The sequence below is a fragment of the Scleropages formosus genome, chromosome 18 (assembly GCF_900964775.1).
Source record: "Scleropages formosus chromosome 18, fSclFor1.1, whole genome shotgun sequence".
Taxonomy (NCBI): Eukaryota; Metazoa; Chordata; class Actinopteri; order Osteoglossiformes; family Osteoglossidae; genus Scleropages; species Scleropages formosus.
The window spans coordinates 15017714-15037673 of record NC_041823.1 but is presented as its reverse complement, the minus strand read 5'-3'; the positions used below and the strand labels follow the sequence as shown (position 1 = coordinate 15037673).

The 19960-nt window shown below is 43.9% G+C and overlaps 1 protein-coding gene across 1 annotated transcript; it reads right to left on the bottom strand.

Annotated features, from left to right (window-relative positions):
- Positions 1 to 3086: 3086 nt before the first annotated feature.
- paqr6 (progestin and adipoQ receptor family member VI) lies at positions 3087 to 16721 on the bottom strand. The gene is made up of 8 exons (XM_018739679.2): positions 16581 to 16721; positions 7336 to 7574; positions 6781 to 6908; positions 6372 to 6577; positions 5223 to 5349; positions 4947 to 5043; positions 4584 to 4731; positions 3087 to 4250 (listed from the first exon to the last, which is right to left on the bottom strand). Exons 2-8 carry the CDS (start codon positions 7501 to 7503, stop codon positions 3976 to 3978), a joined length of 1149 nt encoding a protein of 382 aa, XP_018595195.1. The 5' UTR covers positions 7504 to 7574; positions 16581 to 16721; the 3' UTR covers positions 3087 to 3975.
- Between the last annotated feature and the right edge of the window lie 3239 nt (positions 16722 to 19960).

Sequence of the window (19960 nt, the reverse complement as noted above, 5' to 3'; positions counted from 1 at the left end):
ATAACAATAAATGTACCATTCTGTAAAGCTGATAGTGTGCACGCACATTTCATAAGTGCCTTAATCATGTTTTAATTTTACTCAATGAAATGCAGTTTGTATGTTGCTGAAAATTGTATCTACAGCCAACGTCCTGGTGTAGCAGGCAGAGGTGTTACCACAAACTCGGGGTAACGGTCAGATCGTGGCTCCCTTTATATGCGGACTTCGCCTGTTCTCTCAGCGCACTGTATATATTATGTCTCACGGCATATATATTATGTGCTGTTCACACTGATTTGTGACACACTAGGAGTGTGTGAGAGTGAGGCATTGCACCGGCGTCTTGTGCAACACTGTTTCAGAGCGACCCTAAATCTGAACACTTTTCTGCACTAGATGGCCACATACTAATAACTATGAGACCACTGTCACACTGTAACAAATAAATAACAATACTGGTGTTTTACACTTATATATCATATATTTGGCCTTTATGCTCCTCATTTAAACTGTGAATGTAGGGCGACTCATTGCAAGGGTGTATCATTAAATGTGTTTTATATATACACATATATATATTTATATATAAAATTGCCCACAGAGAAGCAGACAAATATCATGATGTCAAATATGAGGTCAGTAATTTTATTCCAGCACTTTGCATGTACTTTTTCATGTAGTAAATATAAAGGTTATACAACTTAGCATAATTTCCTTCGCCATAGTCAATGGAATCTTTAAAAATTAAAATTAAAGACCTCAGTTATTCATGGTGGGTCACCTTACAACTTAATTTAAAGAACTTAAAAACAACTGCAATTTCTTCACAAATTCCAGAAAAAGAAAACAATATTCAAAATGTACTGAAAGAAGTTAATTAAAGGCACAATTTAGCTTCTTTTAAAAAATCTAGTATGAAAATTAACAATTAAACATTAACTGCAACTAATTGCATTGTTCAGCTTGATCTACTTATTCTTCTTACGTATCAGGCTAAACATTTGTGTACAAACTCAAATCAGCAGAGATAAAGCAATTCAGATCGAGTCCATCTGCTGTTTCAATGGGCACCATCTGAGTTGATTTGACCTTATTTTTCTTTGACATCATCATGACTCACAAATACAGATTCATGGTCCTATAGCAGTACTGCGCATGTAAAAAGAAAGCGACCACATCGAAGGCATCAGGAGACTCGTCCTTCTTGGAGTTATACAATCTCATACCTTGAAATAACAATGAATCAACAGATACTGTTGAAAATGAAAATTATTCTGCTGAGTACGTTTTGGCCATTTAATAATTATCATAAGGCGACTGTGATTAAAACCTCCGTTAAGACGAGAGCGCTCCCGTCATACTCAAGAGCATAGGTTCCACAGGACACTGACTACACAGATTTTGTTGGCCAGTTACATTGGGCCACACAAAAGTACGGCGGGCCGACCACAGCGAGACGAGACACTCGGGGTTTCACCCACTTTCACACACAGATTAGCTGTTTTACACACATTTAGTAGCTAATTGAACCAGCAATAGCTTCTAAACAGGTGATGAGTGCTGGCATTTGAATTATTCATGGCCAAATATCAGTCTTTCCACAAACAAAAACTAAGAATATGAACAAATTTGAGTTCCACCGTTGAGTGAAGTTGGAGAAAAACATGGCAGTATCTGGTGTAACAGAACTGTATAACTATACAGTATCCCTCAGTAAACGAAGCAAGAGTTACAGTCTAGATACTGGGCAAACTGTACATTCTGATAATAAAACAGTGAACGAGTGAAATAATCTGTACATTCAGAGCACGGCTAGCGATCTCTCGCTCATCTTTCGTCCCAGCACGACGTTCACTTCTCTAGACAGCTTGACTGAAACAGTCCACTGAAACCGAGGACTGACCCCCAACACGGACCATCATGTCACTTACTCTACCTTCCCGATCCACTGACCCTTGTAATGTGTTACTCCACCAAAGTGCAAGTAGGTTCCAAAAATCAGAATATATCTGAGAAAAAATTAAAACACTTCATATTACAAAGCAGCCATGTGTTTCTCTGAAAAAGATTAACAGCACTTAGAAACACCGCTCTCAAGGTAAAGGGCCGGCATTGTCAGCATGGCATCTATCTAAGACATGGCAACGATGTTCAACCGTAATTATTTTTAGGGGACAAATTTTCTTGACCGTGTCCTGCAACTGCCTACACAATAGACGTCAAATATAATGCATGAAGGCGATTGAGTGATAATTAATAGATATTTATCTGATACATATTTTAATAGATACTCTTTTATCATTATGATTTGCGGCAGTCTCAGCTGTATAGATATATTTCATTTATAGATATTATTTATATATATCAATTAGCTGAAGAGAAAGCATGTATCACAGGACTTGGAATGTTGACTCAGCAATGGGGGAAGCTTGTTGTGGACACCCAAATGGCAATATCGTGCTTCAGCGTCCACAGATGTGGTGACAGTTCTAGGAGCTTCAGTGCAGTCCTGTCTAGCATCACATATACAGTGTGAGTTCTATCTTCAAAATGTTTCACAAACCATTACTTACGTCTATTCCTAATTTCCCCATCGACCTCATATAAGTGAAGCCGCTGTTCCATTTTATTCTAAATGTAAACCAAACCTGGACAAACATATTGCCTCAATCAATCAGATCAACCTTGGAGAAAGATGAAATAAAGGGGATAGATTATATGTTGAAAAGATGCTTGAAGTGCTTGAAAAAAATGTTCAGTTGAGCACAGGGACGGTACTTGGTTGGATAAGCCAGGCAGACTGCCTTTACAAGGCTGAATGTCCACACAAACAGTTTGCTAATTGAATTTTATCACCATTCTTAGGAAAATAAAGGGGCTCATTCAGAATTAACCACCATTTATAGAAAGAGTATCGTAAAGCCATTAAGATGTGGTACTTTCTAAAGGACACAATGACACTGCGCTAGAAGCACAATAAACTGCAGTCTTTGGTGTTTTTCTTCCTGGGCTCTGGAGCGAGAACTGAAAATGTTGCATTGATCAGATCTAATACGTCTAAACTAAAATAAGAAGCACCATTTCGGGCAAAAAACACGGTTGCAAAAGTAATGCTGAAAGTGCTGAAATATCAGTGAACACGAAATGGCAAGATGAGCAGACCATGCAAAAGATAATAATCCGGATAATCTTGCCTCGAATAAAGGTCTCAGGAAAACATAGAAGTATAACGATAAAGAGTAATAAAAGTACTACGCTAAATGACGAAGAGTCCAGTTAGTTCAGTGGGTTACCTTATTCCCGTCACGTTACTTATTGCTTAATTTAAAAAAAAAAACCTCAGAATCATTGTCTAGACTTGGTTTTGCTTAACCACATTAATAAAGGCACAAGGCAATAAAAATAGCAAAAGATCAATTGCGTTAACTGACGCTGATACTTTAATAGGCATTAACAGCCCTGGCAAAAGATATTCTTCACTCTATTGGTCTGGGTCACAAATACACCGCAGCCATGGACCACTGACCCGATACTGACCGAACCAGAAAAGAAGAGTTGCACCGGGCAGCTTTTAAACATTACGTTCCGCGCTGAACTTCTAAAGAGCATCATTCAACCCGAGTAATAACTCAGTCTTAATGAGCAGTAAAATGAAATAAAATCAAAGCTGCGCTGGAATTTGCGAGGAGAAGAAGCAGAGACTGAATACTGGGAGCGTCACTGGGTCTTCAGCTCATGACAAAGTAAGCACAAAACTAGAAGCTATTGCTTAAATAAAGGCCGCCTTTTGTAGCTTCAAACAAAAAGCAGGAAAAGGAACTTTTTGGAAGTTGCAGCTGTCAAGCTCCTTGTTGGGAATAAAGTAGACGGTGAAATTCCAGGTCTTCCTAAAGGCTGCACTTGACTAGAGGCAGGTGGAGAAGCACGATTATGAGTGTGACAACCCAAGAGAAGAGCACAAGTTAGCCAAGGGTTAAACATGCGTAGACATCTTCACTGTTCCTTTAGCTCCGGGGAGGGCTCCGCCTTGGCGTCGTGGCTTGCGGGTCTGCGACGGGGCGCCCGTAGGAGGATGGCGCTGAAGGCGGCAATGATGCCCAGGTTCAACGCAACGCCGAGCGCCAGGGCACCCACGGTGCCCGGCAGGGATGGAACGGCAGCGTTGGCAGCCATCCAGGCGCTGCGCGATGTCATGTCCGTGAGCAGCGCCTCCATCTGAAAGTGCGTGCCCACTACAGCGCAGACGTGGAAGAGCTGGTGACTGTGACCTGTGACAAGGTTAAAGACCATGACCGGAATTAGGAGGCAAGGCGCAAATATCAGCCAGAAAGAAGGCGGCAGGCAGAAAAATGCAGGGAGAACAAAAAACCTTAGTCGTGAAAATATGATAATATTTTTACGCTCCGTACATTAAATGAAGATTGTGTGAAATTTTACAAATGGTGACACTAATACATAAATGGTGATTTTTACCGAAAATCACTGTCGCTATGTAGGTAATGAGAATGGTGTGACTGCTGCGGATGAAGTATGATAGGCAAGGTACGGCTATAAAGATGAGCGCGCGTTGCCATTTGCGATCTAAGTAGAAAAGAACAGACCGATGTAGTCGAAACGCCCCGGGGCCAGTCTCTCCGGAAGGTGGGAAGCAAACAGGAAGCAGGTGAGGAAGGCGAAGATCAGGTGACAGCAGTGGGTGGACAGGGCTTCGCCGGGATTACAGCCGTCTTCTTCGCAGCACAGCGCCAACTACGCAAAAGTCCGACAGAGGACCGAGCATCGGAAATGCGCAAAGCGAACGAGGACGGCGTCCGTAACCGAGCGCCACGGATCGCGAAAGGCACCGACCTCAGCGGAAGGCGAAACAAAAAAAAATCACCCTCGAAAGCAACGCCGCTGAGACGTTCATCAGTCCTTACAGCGTTTGTGCTCCGTCTCAGCGGGACCCTGAGAATTGCACTCACTCTGTGGAATAGAGGGATGTTGTCGAAGATAAAGGGATACACAAACGCTGCTGTCCTCAAGATTTTACTCCTACGCGGGAAGGGCATTTCAAGGAACCTGGACAAGAGACGGAGGGAAAACAACTAAGCACTGCAGGAACATGCGTGTCGTCTCTACTGTCCAAGTGCTGCACGCAGACGCACAAGAATTACGGCAGCAATGCGCTGGGCGCTGAGCAAGAGGGTATAACTGCTGTGACTTCACGCTCCAGTTCAACAGTGCGTCTTGCCCCTCACCTGGAGTAGCAGGAGAGGCCGGTGCACACCAGCGTGTTAAAAACGGCGAAAGGCACGAAGTGCTGGTGCAGCCAGCTGTTCACCCAGCAGTTCGGCATCACGTAGGAGGCGTAGGTGATGGCACATCCTGCAGACAAACCACAATAACACTCCTTCGCGTGGAAAATGACTTTATTTCATGGCTATAGGGTGTAACAGACAGACCGCCGAGACACAACAATACCGTGAACTGGCCCTAATGCCGCAAAAAGCCCCCAACTTCTGTCAGATGTCACGTGTCCCTTTACTACTCAAACGCAATCGCCTCCGAACCCCCAGCGCAGCGCCGTTTTTGTACGTCAAAACTACATTTATAAACTCGCACTAATACACACACACACATTTGCTGAAACCGCTTGTCCCAAGCAGGGTCGTGGTGAACCGGAGCCTATCCCGGCAACACGGGGCGCAAGGCCGGAAGGGGTGGGGACGCACCCAGGATAGGACACCAGTCGGTTGCAAGGCACCCCAAGCGGGACTCGAACCCCAGACCCGCCAGAGAACGGGACCCAGTCAAGCCTGCTGCCCCACCCCCCCAATACATACAGTACACCTGCAAATGAAATTAATATGAATGCAGTAATTGCCGTGTCACACACGTCCAATTCCGAAGCACTGAACATATCAGCGGTCGTGCACGTAGCACTCAGCATCTGAACGGAATGGTAACCATAAATGTATCGGTTAGTGCTTATTAATCTGACCCAAAATGAAGCCATATGCTAAATATTTCGGTCATCTGGTTATGATGTGTAGATCCGTGTTAAAATATTAATCAAAGCTGCACTACAACGCCGTACTGAGGTGAACTCTATGAAGCACCTGTGCGGGAGGGCTAGGACTAGCTTTCTCACGTCGGTTACTTTTTTAGCTCCGTCGGTCTTCCGTTCACGTACGGACACGGTCCCGACATCCCAGCGAGTAGCTTTTCGTCTTTGCTTCCGATTATTCCAAGCGCCGCGGTCGGATCACGGTACGCTCTTCCCTAAGCGCCGCCGGGGCAAACTCTGCACTGACATCATCGGCAGCGCTTCGAGGAGGTGAGACGTCCCCGTGCGGCGGCTCCCGCGGAGAAGCCGAGCTGCCCACCCCGACGCGCTGCGGTCTTACCCAGGCTGTAGAGGCTGATGGCACCGTAATCAAAGAAGAAGCAGATGTGGCGTGCTTCGGGGGACATGGTGCTAAAGGTATGGGCGCAGCTGGAGGTGAAGGGGTACAGGCAGATGAGCAGCATGTATACCAGCAGGGGCCAGTTGTAGCTCTCTGACACAAAGTCCACAGAGCACCAGAGCATGCCGAACCGCCACAGGAAGTACCTGCCGTGGGACAAGAGACAGAAAGCAAACGGACAGCCAGACACTTTAGTTACAGAAAAGAAGAGTACGCAAACGCTCGAGAGGATCCGCACACCAGGGTGGAGACAGGCTAATGCCATGGTCAGTAGAATCCCACAGCAGGCAGCAAGCAACTGATGACAGGGATGAACCAGCAAGGGTTACTGCAAAAATATGCCTTATACCAGGTAGCCAGGAAATGGGTCCAGATGTTGACAGTCTCATTGGTCATCTGGAAGCTGCTGAGAACGCAGTCCAGGGCAGAGCTGCGGGGGTGGCGATAGCCAGAGGTGATGCCATCTTCCTGGAACACCTGCGGCAGCGGATTTACTCATGAACAGGGGTAAAGTAGGTATCAAACCTCCAGAATCCATATTATAGGAAAGTGGAAATGGAAAAAATAAAGGAGGGCAGCCACACATTCAACTAAAACCATCTTTGTGAAATAGACAGCAGTTAAGGTCCCAGTAGGAGACCTGCTGTTGTACCCTTGAGCCCCGATTACCTACTGAACCGCTTAACAAAATGACGAGGTATACATTTTCACAATGCGTAAAATAAGGTGCGCGGGTCACTGTGGATGAGTAGCTGAACGTCAGTACAGCGTATAGCTGGTAAGTACATTTAAAATGAACGGAACTAAGGGTGAATCAATGGAAATGTTCCAACAGCGTACGCTATCATTGGCCTGCGGCTCCTACTTCCACTGCCTCGGTTCAGCGGTGCTCCGCTACGCTCACCTTGGGCACCTGGTGGATGTCGCAGAGCTGAGGGAGCTTGGCGCTCAGCAGACTGTTAGGCAGCCGCAGCACGTCACCTGCCCCCTGGCACAGCTGGCGCAGCCAGGCTTTCCCACCGCGGCACAGCATGCACCACAAGGGGCACTCAAACCGTGGCGGCCCTTCCATCTCCTCCCGCTGCTCAGAGGGGCCCCAGGTCAAGCCCTGACCACCTCGGCCGACCAGCAAAGCAGGAGACGCTGGGAGAGATGGGACAGAACATCTGTGTTAGATGTGGAGCATCTGGCTATAGCGCTCATGAGTCTCACTGCAAATAAATTGAACATGACCCTCCTAGCATATTGCATACGGACAAATTAATAACCAGTCACATACACATTATGGAAATGACGTATTGATGCCGCTGCTGACTTAAAATAATAAGATGTTTTGTATCCAAACACAGCATATGAAGAGTTGCATTATGTAAAATACAAAAAGATTTCTCAGATTATCTTCTGTTTATCCTTAGATTAAGCATTTGTATCCAGCTCTGACAGCAAAGGGTTAAAAAGCATCGAGATGGATCACGCACACTTGCAGAACTGCTGGTCCCATGGGGAACCGGAGCCTAACCCGGTAACACAGGGCGTAAGGCCGGAGGGGACACACCCAGGACGGGACGCCAGTCCATCACAAGGCACCCCAAGGAAGCGGGACTCGAACCCCAGACCCACAGGAGAGCAGGACTGTGGTCCAACCCACTGCACCACCACACCTCCTTAGAGATGGATCAATGCACAGTAAATACCATAAATGCGTCTTCCAATACCATAGCACATACACAGTGTGTGAAACGCACTTTAGTTACTGCAATATTACACAGCGTTTCAAAAGATATCTGTTTGGCCCAAAACACCAAGCAGCTTCCTTTCAGGCTATTTAGATAATCATACATAAAGGTCTACAACCCAGCATCCTAATCGTGAGAGAAACAAGTGACGCGCGATGCCATAAAACCGCCGGAAAAACTCAAGTGTGACTTTGCTTTGTCTCATCGATAAGCTGAAGAGGAGACTTTTCAGCAGAACGTGGGCAGACGGAGCAGCAGAGACCTCCCACTCAGCAGCTGCTAGTCTCAGACTTTCGCACTTGATGCAAAGTCCTGTTGCACATCGGTCATTGTTCCCTATTCCATCCTGAGAGTAAAGGGTGTTTAGGGGTAAAACCTACCTGATGCAGGTAGCATAACAATTAAGGATGTGGCCTTGTGATCTAGAGGTTAACAGTTCAAGCACCTGCTGTTGTGGCTGCAATGACCTCCAACAGTGCACATACCCTCAGTTGTCCCATTAGAGCCTTCTGCTCTACAAATGGGAAAAGTGCTAATCTGCTTTGGTTAAAAGTTATAAGCTGAAAATGAATGATACTGCAGTACGGACAATTTCAATTCCGAATCAGTCAGAAAAACAGAGTTTTACATTTATTCATTTAGCAGATGCTTTTCTCCAAAGCGACGTACATCTCATAGAAAACACAACTTGCATTACATTAGGAGAAAGAGAGACATAGTTGCAGACGTGCGATTCTTAAGTAAACTTAGTTTCTTTCCACTTCATGCACCAATGGTCATCGCTCAAGCAGGTGCATAAAAATCAGAACAGGCTAATCCTGGTCACCTTCGTACAATTTTTTAAGGTACACAAACATTTCTACAATTTTCACGTTTTACAAGCTTTGACATTAGATCATCACATTGTGAAATGTTTAATAGTGCTAGGTTATCCAGCTGACTTCAGGAATTTACCTGTGCCGTGATAATAGAATAGAGCTCAACAGAATGGTGTAGGAGAATCTGTACAAGTTACTGTTGACACACTGAGCTCCTTCAGTTGATGTTTTACTAAGTTCAAGGGAGTTCAGGCAGCCAAAAATTTGCCTTGCATTAAAATCCGAAGAAACTACAATGTGACTGCAGTTGATTTTCAGCTAAATCTTTTTCCAGTAACGCTGGGGTGTAAGCATTCTGTTCACGTCACTATTTATTTCATAGCCCTTTATTGGTTGCACGCTTTCCATCAAATCACACCTGCAGTGCATCCAAAGTGTTTCTGGACATCTGGAGACAGATGAGACACAGAGACATCAGGACGCAGCAACATGCGGGGAATTGTACAGAAAGGCTCACATCTCATATTGTTTTGCCATAAGCAGTTTTTTTTAAATCTTAAATTCGTGCATCACTTACAAATGTGTTCTCATGGGCTGCTCCAGGGCACTTCGCACATCGTGTTACAGCTCTTCACCCAAGCATTTATGAATATTGATATATTGCATAGTGACGGCTCGTTTTGAAGATCAGAATATACGGGACCTTTCACTGAAGACGTTAACCAAAGAATGAAAAGCAGGCAAAAGAAATTCAAGGGTCATTTTAGGTGAGCTGTGATACACTGGCATGTTACCTTCAACTAGAGCCATTGTGTATCACTCACTAAAACATGTTAATTTTAATGAAATAATACGAGTTGCTCATTACCAAACTACCCAGATGAAAGAAACTGTTTATACAAATTACATTCAAATTAATGCGTGAGTAACTCCCCGAAGTGAAACAACTACGCACTGCAGGCTAGTCATTCCTCACAGATGTACCACACATTTGTGTCATTTTGCTATGAAATTGTTCAACCTTGTTTTGGAATTGTTCTTCTGTTCACTCATCTGGAGAGCATTCAAAAAAATCTTACCGGTGCGAGTCGACTGAATTGACTGATTTTACCTAAATAGCAGGCAAAATTATTTCTATGGCAGCATCATGCAGGCACCGGAGCGTCAAACTGCAGACAGGGAGAGTAACGTAGAGCTCTGTAAACGTCGCAATACCTTCTTTACCAACAACAGTCCAGCTGGATGTGAAAGCATGTCTTCATGTTTTTTTTTTTTCTGGCTTTACCAGACAGGTCCAAGTCCAGAGTGGCAGCAGTGAAAGGTTCATGCTGCCTGGCACTGCAGCTGGGGGCCTATTTCCCTGTTCATGGCAACAGAGTGGGCTTTGTGAGCGCTGTGTGCGCGAGAGCTGTGTGTGTGAGCGCTATGGGGAACACTGGCTCCAGAGTAACTCTTACGTGCTGCACTATGGATACAAGCTGTGTGTCACTGGGGAATTTGAGTGTCACGTTCCATACGTGTAGCATGAGCAGCAAGTGCAGTGTGAATGCGGTGTAAGTGTAGTGAGTGTAGTGTGAGTGCAGTGTGAGTGTAATGTGAGTGTAGTGTAAGTGTAGTGTGAGTACAGTGTGAGTGCAGTGCGAGCACCCAACCCCGAAAAGACAGCGGTGGGACTATAGCCCCCACCTACAGATCAGTGTGCTGCAGGTTCCAAACAGCACAGCTTCTTCCACAATTTCAAGAGCTTTCAAAGAGTTTGTGAGGCTAAGCCATGCGCCCTGAAGCATGCTGTCAAACCACCGTGTCTACGCCGTCTTTGCAAGGGAATGCAGCACTCGTAGTCTTTCTACGCAGATGTTCACACACCGTGGGTCCTGCTGAACATCTGCAGCCACGAAGCTAAACGAAGCTCCAGAAAGCAAGACGATGGGAATACGATGCCTGCGGAATTCATAAATGTATCAGGATGGCGTATTCCTAATGAGGGTCACTCTCACTTAGCACCTACTTATACTTGCTCCCACCACACGGCCTGACCTTGTCACGGCTACATATTGATAAGACGTCACATGACAGTGAAAGTGTCGCTCCTTATTTTAAACCAAGCAAAAGGTGTGCCAGGGTCTTGTTTAAATATCTTCCGCGCAGTAAGATCTTTAAAAGAAGAATGCACGACGCCCGTTGTACTTTCACCGATTGTGTTGAAGACGTGCTAACACTAATCTAAGTTTGTACAACCTCGGAGCAACTTTGAAAATCACGCCCAACGGAGTACTTTGTACTTAGCGACCAACTCATGGAGTCATTAAACAGCGGCAGGTCAAATGGGCTCAGCAGGGAAGTGTTTGTTTGCCCTAGAATAACATTACAGAAGTGGTCTTTTGCACTTCAACTTAACTCTGTCATTGGTGAGAACGTGAGCTCCAGGTTCACTCTAGAGAAGACTTAACAATTTCACATAATTTCTAAAAGACTAAACAGAAAGAAATGGTAATTTGGTGCTGGAGCGTACCTGATCGCCAAGGTCGGTGCAGAGGTCACCGCTCTGTTTAAAATAGCAAAAAAAAAGCCAAGATCTGCTCTGGGGCCCTTTGGTGTAGCTACATTCCATTTACCTGTTCTCTTCAAATCTCTTACGGTTCACTTGTTTATTATCAGTTAAACTGTAACATGCACAACTGGGTACCGCATATTCTCAGGATCCTGAATGAATTGACAGATCAAGGACGGTGAAATTTTCAGCTTCATAACTTCAACTTAAGAATCTGTTTATGGCCTGTTAAATAATCATAGTGTAGAGAATAATATTGAAACATCAAGTCTGCTCTTTCTATTCTATCAGTTGTAAAATGTAATGATCATCATGGTGTCAATGGGAAGAGTAGGCAGGAAATGGAACCAACCTGTATGAACAAAAAAACGTGCTCTGACTTGGACAGTTATTTAATTTTTTTCAAACCAGCAAATATCTGGTGATACTGGGGAGGCCTCTGAAAGACAAGCAGGTTAAAAGAGTCCCTACAATCATTTCCCTGGAGTAAGTCCTTCCAGAGAATCAACTTTTCGGTTGGTTGGCCTAACGCCAAAGCCTTCTCAAACCCTGAACAAGAAGGATCTCCATCATCACTGAAGATGGCTGGCCAGGCACTCAATATAAATGAAATCATCTAAAAAGTGCAAAGTAACAGTACTGTAATTTCAGTATATCACTTAGTCTTGGTCTTAGTCTATCAGTGTATTTTATGGAAGACTGACTACCATGAATAACAAATAAACGGCTAATCTTAGTCGCTGTGACAGTTTTCAGTAGGGTTCATGTTATCATCTGTTGCAACCTGTTCTCTAAGAAATATGGGAACTAATAACTTTAAAGCAGTAAAGATAAAGTGAGCTTATTTATGAGACAGCGACAGCTTGCTCAAACCACTATACCAAAAGATTAATGAAATGTTTTGTAAGCACTAACTACTTATACACACAAAAAAGTTTCATTCTGTACTTAAAATGTAGCAGCTGGTATGAAGAAGCGCCTCTATGTCAATGCCCAGTGCGGAGCCCACACTTGCTCCATTCCGATCATCATTTGCGCTTTTTTCTTTATACACTTGAACTCTTTGACCTTTGTTTCACTCCCCCATCCCCCAGTTCTGTTTGACCCCGTCCACCGTCCTCATCCAGTGTGCTCCAGCTCTCTCACGCCCTTCTCCTCAGATCAGAAATTCTTTCCCTGACTCGTGATTCCATCACATGACTTCTTTCAATGGCCATCTGTATCACTCTGGCCCGACAATGAGCAGCCTATACTCTGGAGATGCTCAGCTTTATCAGCACACAGCGTGTAACCTATGTATGTACTGAATATGCTGATGTGAGATTGTGCAGTACTGCACATTGGACTAACAGCAAGCTTACATAAATATAATTTTTCAAGCTTGTACTCGGGACAAAAGATGAATCCTCTAGGTCACATTTTCTGAGGTCCCTTCTTATAAATCATAAACGCATTTTCTGGTTCATTTTACGATCATAACTTATATTAGTATTTAGCCTGCAGTGGGCATTCATCATTAACACTTAACGTAAAATTACGCAGTAAACTTCTTAGTCAGTTCGGTCCTGTAAATCACCATAATTACTCAAGTCAGGTGGTCAATAATTTCAAAGCCATCTTTCCCATCCTAAAATATTTCAACTGGTTAAATACTTAATAAGGCATTTGAGACCAAAGCACAGAAACACTACAGGGGCAAAAAACATTAAAAAACATTATCATATGTTAAAGGATCAATATATGAACCATTTGCGCAAAAAAACACTTTCTCATCAATTACAACCTCTTCAGGTGAAAACTAACTTGAACTTGCATAACACCATCCACAACAGCATTATTATTCAGTGTAACTGCATTTTTGCCCATGACATGACCATTTTACATCCACACTGAGTATTTTATTCAATGGCTTGTATCAGACACACACACACACATTTTCAGAACCGCTTGTCCCATACGGGGTCACGGGGAACCGGAGCCTAACCCGGCAACTCAGGCGTAAGGCTGGAGGGGGAGGGGACACACCCAGGACGGGACGCCAGTCCGTCGCAAGGCACCCCAAGTGGGACTCGAACCCCAGACCCACCGAAGAGCAGGACTGAGGTCCAACCCACTGTGCCACCGCACCCCCACCCTTGTATCAGACATTCATCACAAATGTTTTTCAACAGAGATACATACTTGGGGTCTCGGACTCATGAAGATTTTATACCTCTGTGGTTTTAAACTATTTTCCTTCAGTTTATTACCCCAGTTCTTCCAGAATGAACCCAACTATTTACTTCCTTTTTCTAATCACACAAACTTTCTCAGCCATTGTAAATCACTGATTAAAGCAAATCAAATAGCACACCTGAAACAGCAAATTCCCAAGAGCTTCCAGATAGACTCCACACCTCAAAGATATTGCACTAGACAAGCAGTTACTGATAATGAATGAATAAATGAAGAAATAAGTTTAAGAGACAATATAAAGTACTTTTGTTACAAATATTAAATATGTTAATGTTAAGCCTCGTCCAATGCTTTTGGAATAGGCTCCAGTTCACCGCGACCCTGCTCAGGACAAGCAGTTATTGAAATTAGGTGGATGGATGGATGGATGGATGGATGTTGATGGCATACAATTCATGAAAAAATAGCCTTTATTTTGGTACTGTGATTAATTTTAGGTGACATTTTTCATCCAACAACCTTTTTAAGAGGACCCCAACCAGTACAAGAAATAACAATAATTGGAACCCCTCACAGCAGGGTTATAATTAATAAGGTTATTTCAGAAATTAATTATGTGAAGAATTGGTATAGTTTTCCTTTCAATGTGACTTAATGTTAAAATAAATGTCATAACATATTTTCTTTACTACAGCTATATCAGAGAAAAATAAAATCTATAATATAATATAATATATAAATAAAATCTATAATATATAAATAAAATCCATAAAAGAAAAACTTAGTAGGCAAAAAAAATCAAGACATTCCTGTTTTCTAAGGTTTTATTCATTGTGTAGATAAGAAAGAAAGTTGAAGGTGTCAGGTGTTCCCAAACGTTGACCATCCATATGAAATTAATTAGTCAACAATGAGCATTTAGAAGGAATTTGCAAAGGTTTCATATTTTTAGTTTCAGAAATGTTCAAGTGTAATGTTACTTCAAGTTAAAATAATAAAAACATACATATTTATATAATGAAATATACCGTCCAGGGTGTACTTTTTCTTGTCACTATGTTTCTCGGATAGGCTCTGGGCCTCCACAATTCCACTCTGAACAAAAAGATAACGTAAATTAAATAAACAAAGCTTCACAAAATTTTTATAAAGTCTGAATCATTATTGCTTTATCTGAGTTTCTTTTGCTAAATCTAACCCATGAAAAAAAAATCTATGGATGCCTGTATATACAGCTATTATTGGAACATGGTGGGATTTGGATTTACAAACAAATTAAATTAAAAACAGACTTCTGGTCCCACTTTTGTTCATGACTTAAGTACCCAGTTATTATTAAGTTTACAATAAGACGGTTTTATATTTTCATGAAACCCTCAGGATTAAACCTCTTATAGCTTTAGTTCACATAAAGGCAAACATGACTGTCTACTTATCATCACTACTACCAGTGGACTTGATGAGAAAATTAGAGACTTTTTCAAACTTCTTCTGAACATCATCTGAAGTAAGCGCATATGATCGGTGGATAACACTCAATATTATTTTGCTGCTGTTGTTGTCCGAATCAATGTAGAGTTGTGGCCACTTAGAAAAAGTTTATGTTTGAATAGGAGTGGAGCTCAAGCACCGCAGCGCAGCACAAGCGGCAACGAGCTACAAAGCCGAACCTTCACAGTCTCGCATCACACCGTCCGTCCCTCCCTTTCTGGGGCATAAATTGTGGCAATCAAAACTTCAAGAAAATATATGCAGCGCATTGAGGAATTTGTTGGGACTGCAGGAGTGGGTAAAGGCGCAGCAGGGTGAGGAACGAGTTTCCTGCGGGCTCAGGAGTGAAAGGGGTGGAGGGGGGGGTACCTGGCACGGAGCCAAGTGGCCAGGCTCAGGCTCCGGCCGGACGAGTGGACGAACCCCGGCCTAAGCTGACCAAGTCCAGTCCACACAGTCCGCAGACAACAGAGAAAAGCAGCGCAGCTCTCAGGCGTTTCATCGTTCATTTGCACGCCGTCGTCACGCGCATTAAGTTATGATTAACCTCACGTGCTGCGCATCTACGCTCGACATCCTCACTGTGACAGTGACTGACCGTGTGTTTCCCTGCAAGCAAAGAAAACTCCTCCGTTTCACCGCACCTGACCTGGACACTTTTACCCGGCTGCAGAAACACCTTCCTCACGCGACATCTATTTAAATGAGGGCCTTTCAACTAAATTTTCTCATTGCTTCAGCCTTGCGTTCACGTTAATATTATTATTATTTTATGGCCCATCTTCTGGGGTGAACTGAAATGTTTTGACAAGCCAGGAAGGCGCGCACCTTGAAACACACACTTGCAAAGCCTCACACACACACACTGCTGCCACATCACGTCAATATATTATACATTCTAAAGCTGTCACTAAACTAGGCAAATCATCATGTCAGCGAGTCAGACACTGTCCCGTCCACACCTTATTTATTAGCAACCTTAAGGCCTTTATAATAGTTTATTCCGTCATGATGATACAAGAAGTTCCCTCTCATGATTTCGCTCCTGCTAAATACTGCTGAAAGAAAGAAAGAAAGAAAGAAAGAAAGAAAGAAAGAAAAAGACATTTGATTTGGGAAAAATTATTAAGAAGAAATGGGGGGTGCACTGTCACTCTGTGTCCGTGGAGCTCTGTCACTGTCTCGGAACGACCCAGGACGAAAGGACACAAAAAAAAGCAGAGAACGCAGTCGCAAAAGCTCAACACGAACAACTTGAAAAACACACACACACACACACACACACACACACCATCTGCACGTATCAGCGAGCAGCGACACCCCCCCGACACCTCGCTCACTCACTCGTTATTCACGAGAGAAAAAAAATCAATCAAACCTTTTAACTTTATTCTCGCGATGCAGTGATTTTATCATATCTTGACCGGTGCGTGTTGGATCTACCTATAGAATCCACGGTGGAGGCGCGCGTCCAGAGCACGCGGCTCCGCTCGCCCGCGGGACGGTTAAGAGCGACTCAGCCGCGCTGGACGCCCCCCCCCCACTCCACCGCCCCCACGGCACGGACCGCCCGCCCTCCTCCATTGGACGACCCTAAGAATGGGACGTTGTTCGCAGAATCAGGCGAGGAGTGAGCGTCGAGATCGAGTTCGGGGGATTTATCGCATAATTTACATTTCCGTTCAGATTAATAATGTGGTGTATTATGCCATTGCTTTGTTAAAATTATAATACAGTTTTATATATATATATATATATATATATATATATATATATATATATACAGTTATCGCGAACTGAATGAATTTGACAAATGAATAACCTTGGCTTGATTTACTTTTAAGTTAAAACTGTACAATCACAATGCTTCGAATGACACCAGTCAGTGTACTCTTGAAACTTTTAATTTAGTAAATAATAGCAAAATAATCCTTGACTGTCACATTTTAAGCAATTGTGTTGCTTCACTTTTTTTTTTTTTATTACAGCACAGTTTTTCCATGGATGCGCTTAAATCCTTGCTCTGATTATATATTATCCTTTATTCGTCTTACGTGCATTGTGGCGACAGTTACACCCACAGGTAACCTGGAGGAGCTGTCTGCGTGGTCGCACCTTTGTGAAATTCCCACGGCCGCGGCACAAGCTGCTGTGAAATTATTCCCTGAAAAGTGGGACGAGGCTTTGTTGGAGCGCGCGCGCGCGCGCGCGCGAGCGAGGTGCCACCGCAGCCACGGTCACGAGAGCGCGCGCCCCTTTGTGCCACGAGCACTGGGCTCGAGCCCAAGGGCTGGCGGAGTTGCGCGGCGCTCGAACAAAGCGGCGCATGGACGGGACCCAAGGAGCGAGCACAAAGCAGGGCACATCAGGAGATGAATGAGCGGGCAGGAGAGAAGGGAAGGGGGCTGTGAATGAAAAAAGTGGAGAGAGAGTGAGAGAGAGAGAGAGAGAGAGAGTAGAACTGCGCGAGAAGCAAAGATCTGGGTCACTTTCACAAACTGCACACTGCACCTTGGAAGGGGCGATTGAGCGCTCTTAGTACAGTGTGCTCCAGTAGGCCCGGGAACCCTCTTCCCTGGCTTTGTGGCGCTGGGCCAAGGAAAACGCTGTAAAATGACTGCAATAACCTATGAATGATTTCACAGCATTTTAGTTTGTGGCATTCCACTTGTCGTGGCTTTCCTCATTTTCAATAACATATAATAAAGTCAATTATACCTAACATTAACTTGGAACAAAGCTCTTATGACAATTTATGACTGCTTCCTAAAAGCCACTAACCAGACTTATCTCTACAATTTATTGTGACTGATTCATTTGCATGGGGCGGCGCAGCGGGTTTGGCCGGGTTCTGCTCTCTGGGGGGGTCTGGGCTTCGAGGCCTGCCTGGGGTGTCTTGCAATGGACTGGCATCCTGTCCTGGGTGTGTCCCCTCCCCTCCAGCGTTGCGCCCTGCGTTGCTGGGTTACTCTCCGGTTTGCCGCGACCCCGCTTGGGACAAGCGGTTTCAGCCTGTGTGTGTGTGTGTGTGTGTGTGTGATTCATCTGCATTTGAAATTCAGGACTTTAGACCGTGGTAACTGGGCATAGGGAAGAGGAGAGGTGGGGTGGGATTGGTGTTCACATTTTGCAAGTTTGTCATTTGTCCAGGGCTCTTCATTTTCTATTGACTTCTTTTTCAAATTCATATTGGAATCTTCAATCACTCAAGTTAAAATGACAATCCAGTTAGTCAGTGTCCTTCTGCTTGTCTTGGAGAAGGTCATGGTGGTAGCAGGTTGAGCAGGCAGGCCTAATCCTTCCATTCCCCAGCAACAGCCTCCAGCTCCTCTTGAGGTACCCCAAGGTGTTCCCAACCCACCTGAAATGTGTTCCAGCGTGTCCTGGGTCTGCCCCAAGGTCTCTTCCCAGTAGGATGTACCTAATATAACTCCAGTGGAAGCCAACCAGGGCGCATCCTTGTTACAAGCTTGGACCACCAAAACAGGCTCCTCTTGATATGGAGGAGAAGTAGCTCTATTCCAATATTCTCCTAGATCTCCAAGCTCCTCACCCTATCATGGAGAGTAAGTCCAGTGATCCTGCAGAGAAACCTCATTTTGGCTGCTCTCGTTCTATCAGTCTTTTCTCAAGGCCCATATCCATAGGTCAGGATGAGGACGCAGATAGCAGTAAACTGAAAGCTTTTCAGAATGCTCAGCTCTCACTTCAGCACTACAGATCAGTGCCCACAAATCTGCTGATGCTGCACAAATCCACTTTTCAATGTCCTGTTCCACTTTGATGTCACTTGAGAACAAGACCCCAAGATACCTGACCTCCTCGACTAGGGGCAGCAGTTCCCCCTCATATGGAAAGAGCTTCCCATTCATTTCCAGAAGAAGCCCATGACCTCACACTTGCTGATTTCCATCCCAGCCACTTCACACACCGCAGACAACAACTGAAGCATGCATCAAAGGTCACAGCTGGACGAGGCCAAAAGGACAAAAACATCTGCAACACTCCTTTTTACATCTCTGGCTGAATCTCATGCACCCTCGCAACCTTACCACTGTGAAGAAACAAATTATATTCCATGCATTCCATCAGAGTACTACTAACCAAGTTCTGAAACCTATCCATGTGTTGCTTAAGCCATCGATACCTTGGACATTAGAGAACAGGAGGGAAACCCTGAAAATCCAAAATTCAGTCCAAATTGGCGAGTGGTGAGAAGACACGCTGTAATTACTTGCATAATAGAATTATAAAGCTGATCAACTAAGACCATGTGACTCAATACAGTCGCATGGTACCGATAAGGAGGGTGTTGTAGAACTTCTCATTAAACCTAATGACTTTCCCATTTAAGGCCTTCAGTCGTTTTTGACAAACTGCTTTGAACTTTTCTGTTACAAGCTTAGTTTCAGATAAATTTGTGTACTTCGTATATACATTCACAGGTATGAAAATGTAATCCATTACTGTAAAGTTCATGGGGATCTGGATTAAAACATTTTGATCTTTAAAACAAGTGGAACAATTATGAAACATCACATCATTGCACTATACTGATTTTAGCTGTCTTTTCAAATTCTGAAATATATTGATGAAATCATAGCTTCAGTTCTTGTGACTGATTTCTCTTTCAGACCAGGTTAGACCAATAATTAGAGTTAAAAAAATCCTACCGTGCCTTACTATTCATTGAAAGTATGATTTTGTAAACCAACAATTTCATGTCAGCATTTCATACTGAATAAATAGTAATAGGGA

Coding starts and splice junctions, on each gene's coding strand:
- paqr6 (XM_018739679.2), bottom strand. CDS start 7,503: ATGGAAGGGCCGCCACGGTTTGAGTGCCCCTTGTGGTGCATGCTGTGC. Junction 5,044..5,222: donor GGCCTCTCCTGCTACTCCAG/GTGAGGGGCAAG, acceptor TCTCTTGTCCAG/GTTCCTTGAAATGCCCTTCC. Junction 4,732..4,946: donor ACATCCCTCTATTCCACAGA/GTGAGTGCAATT, acceptor ACTTTTGCGTAG/TTGGCGCTGTGCTGCGAAGA.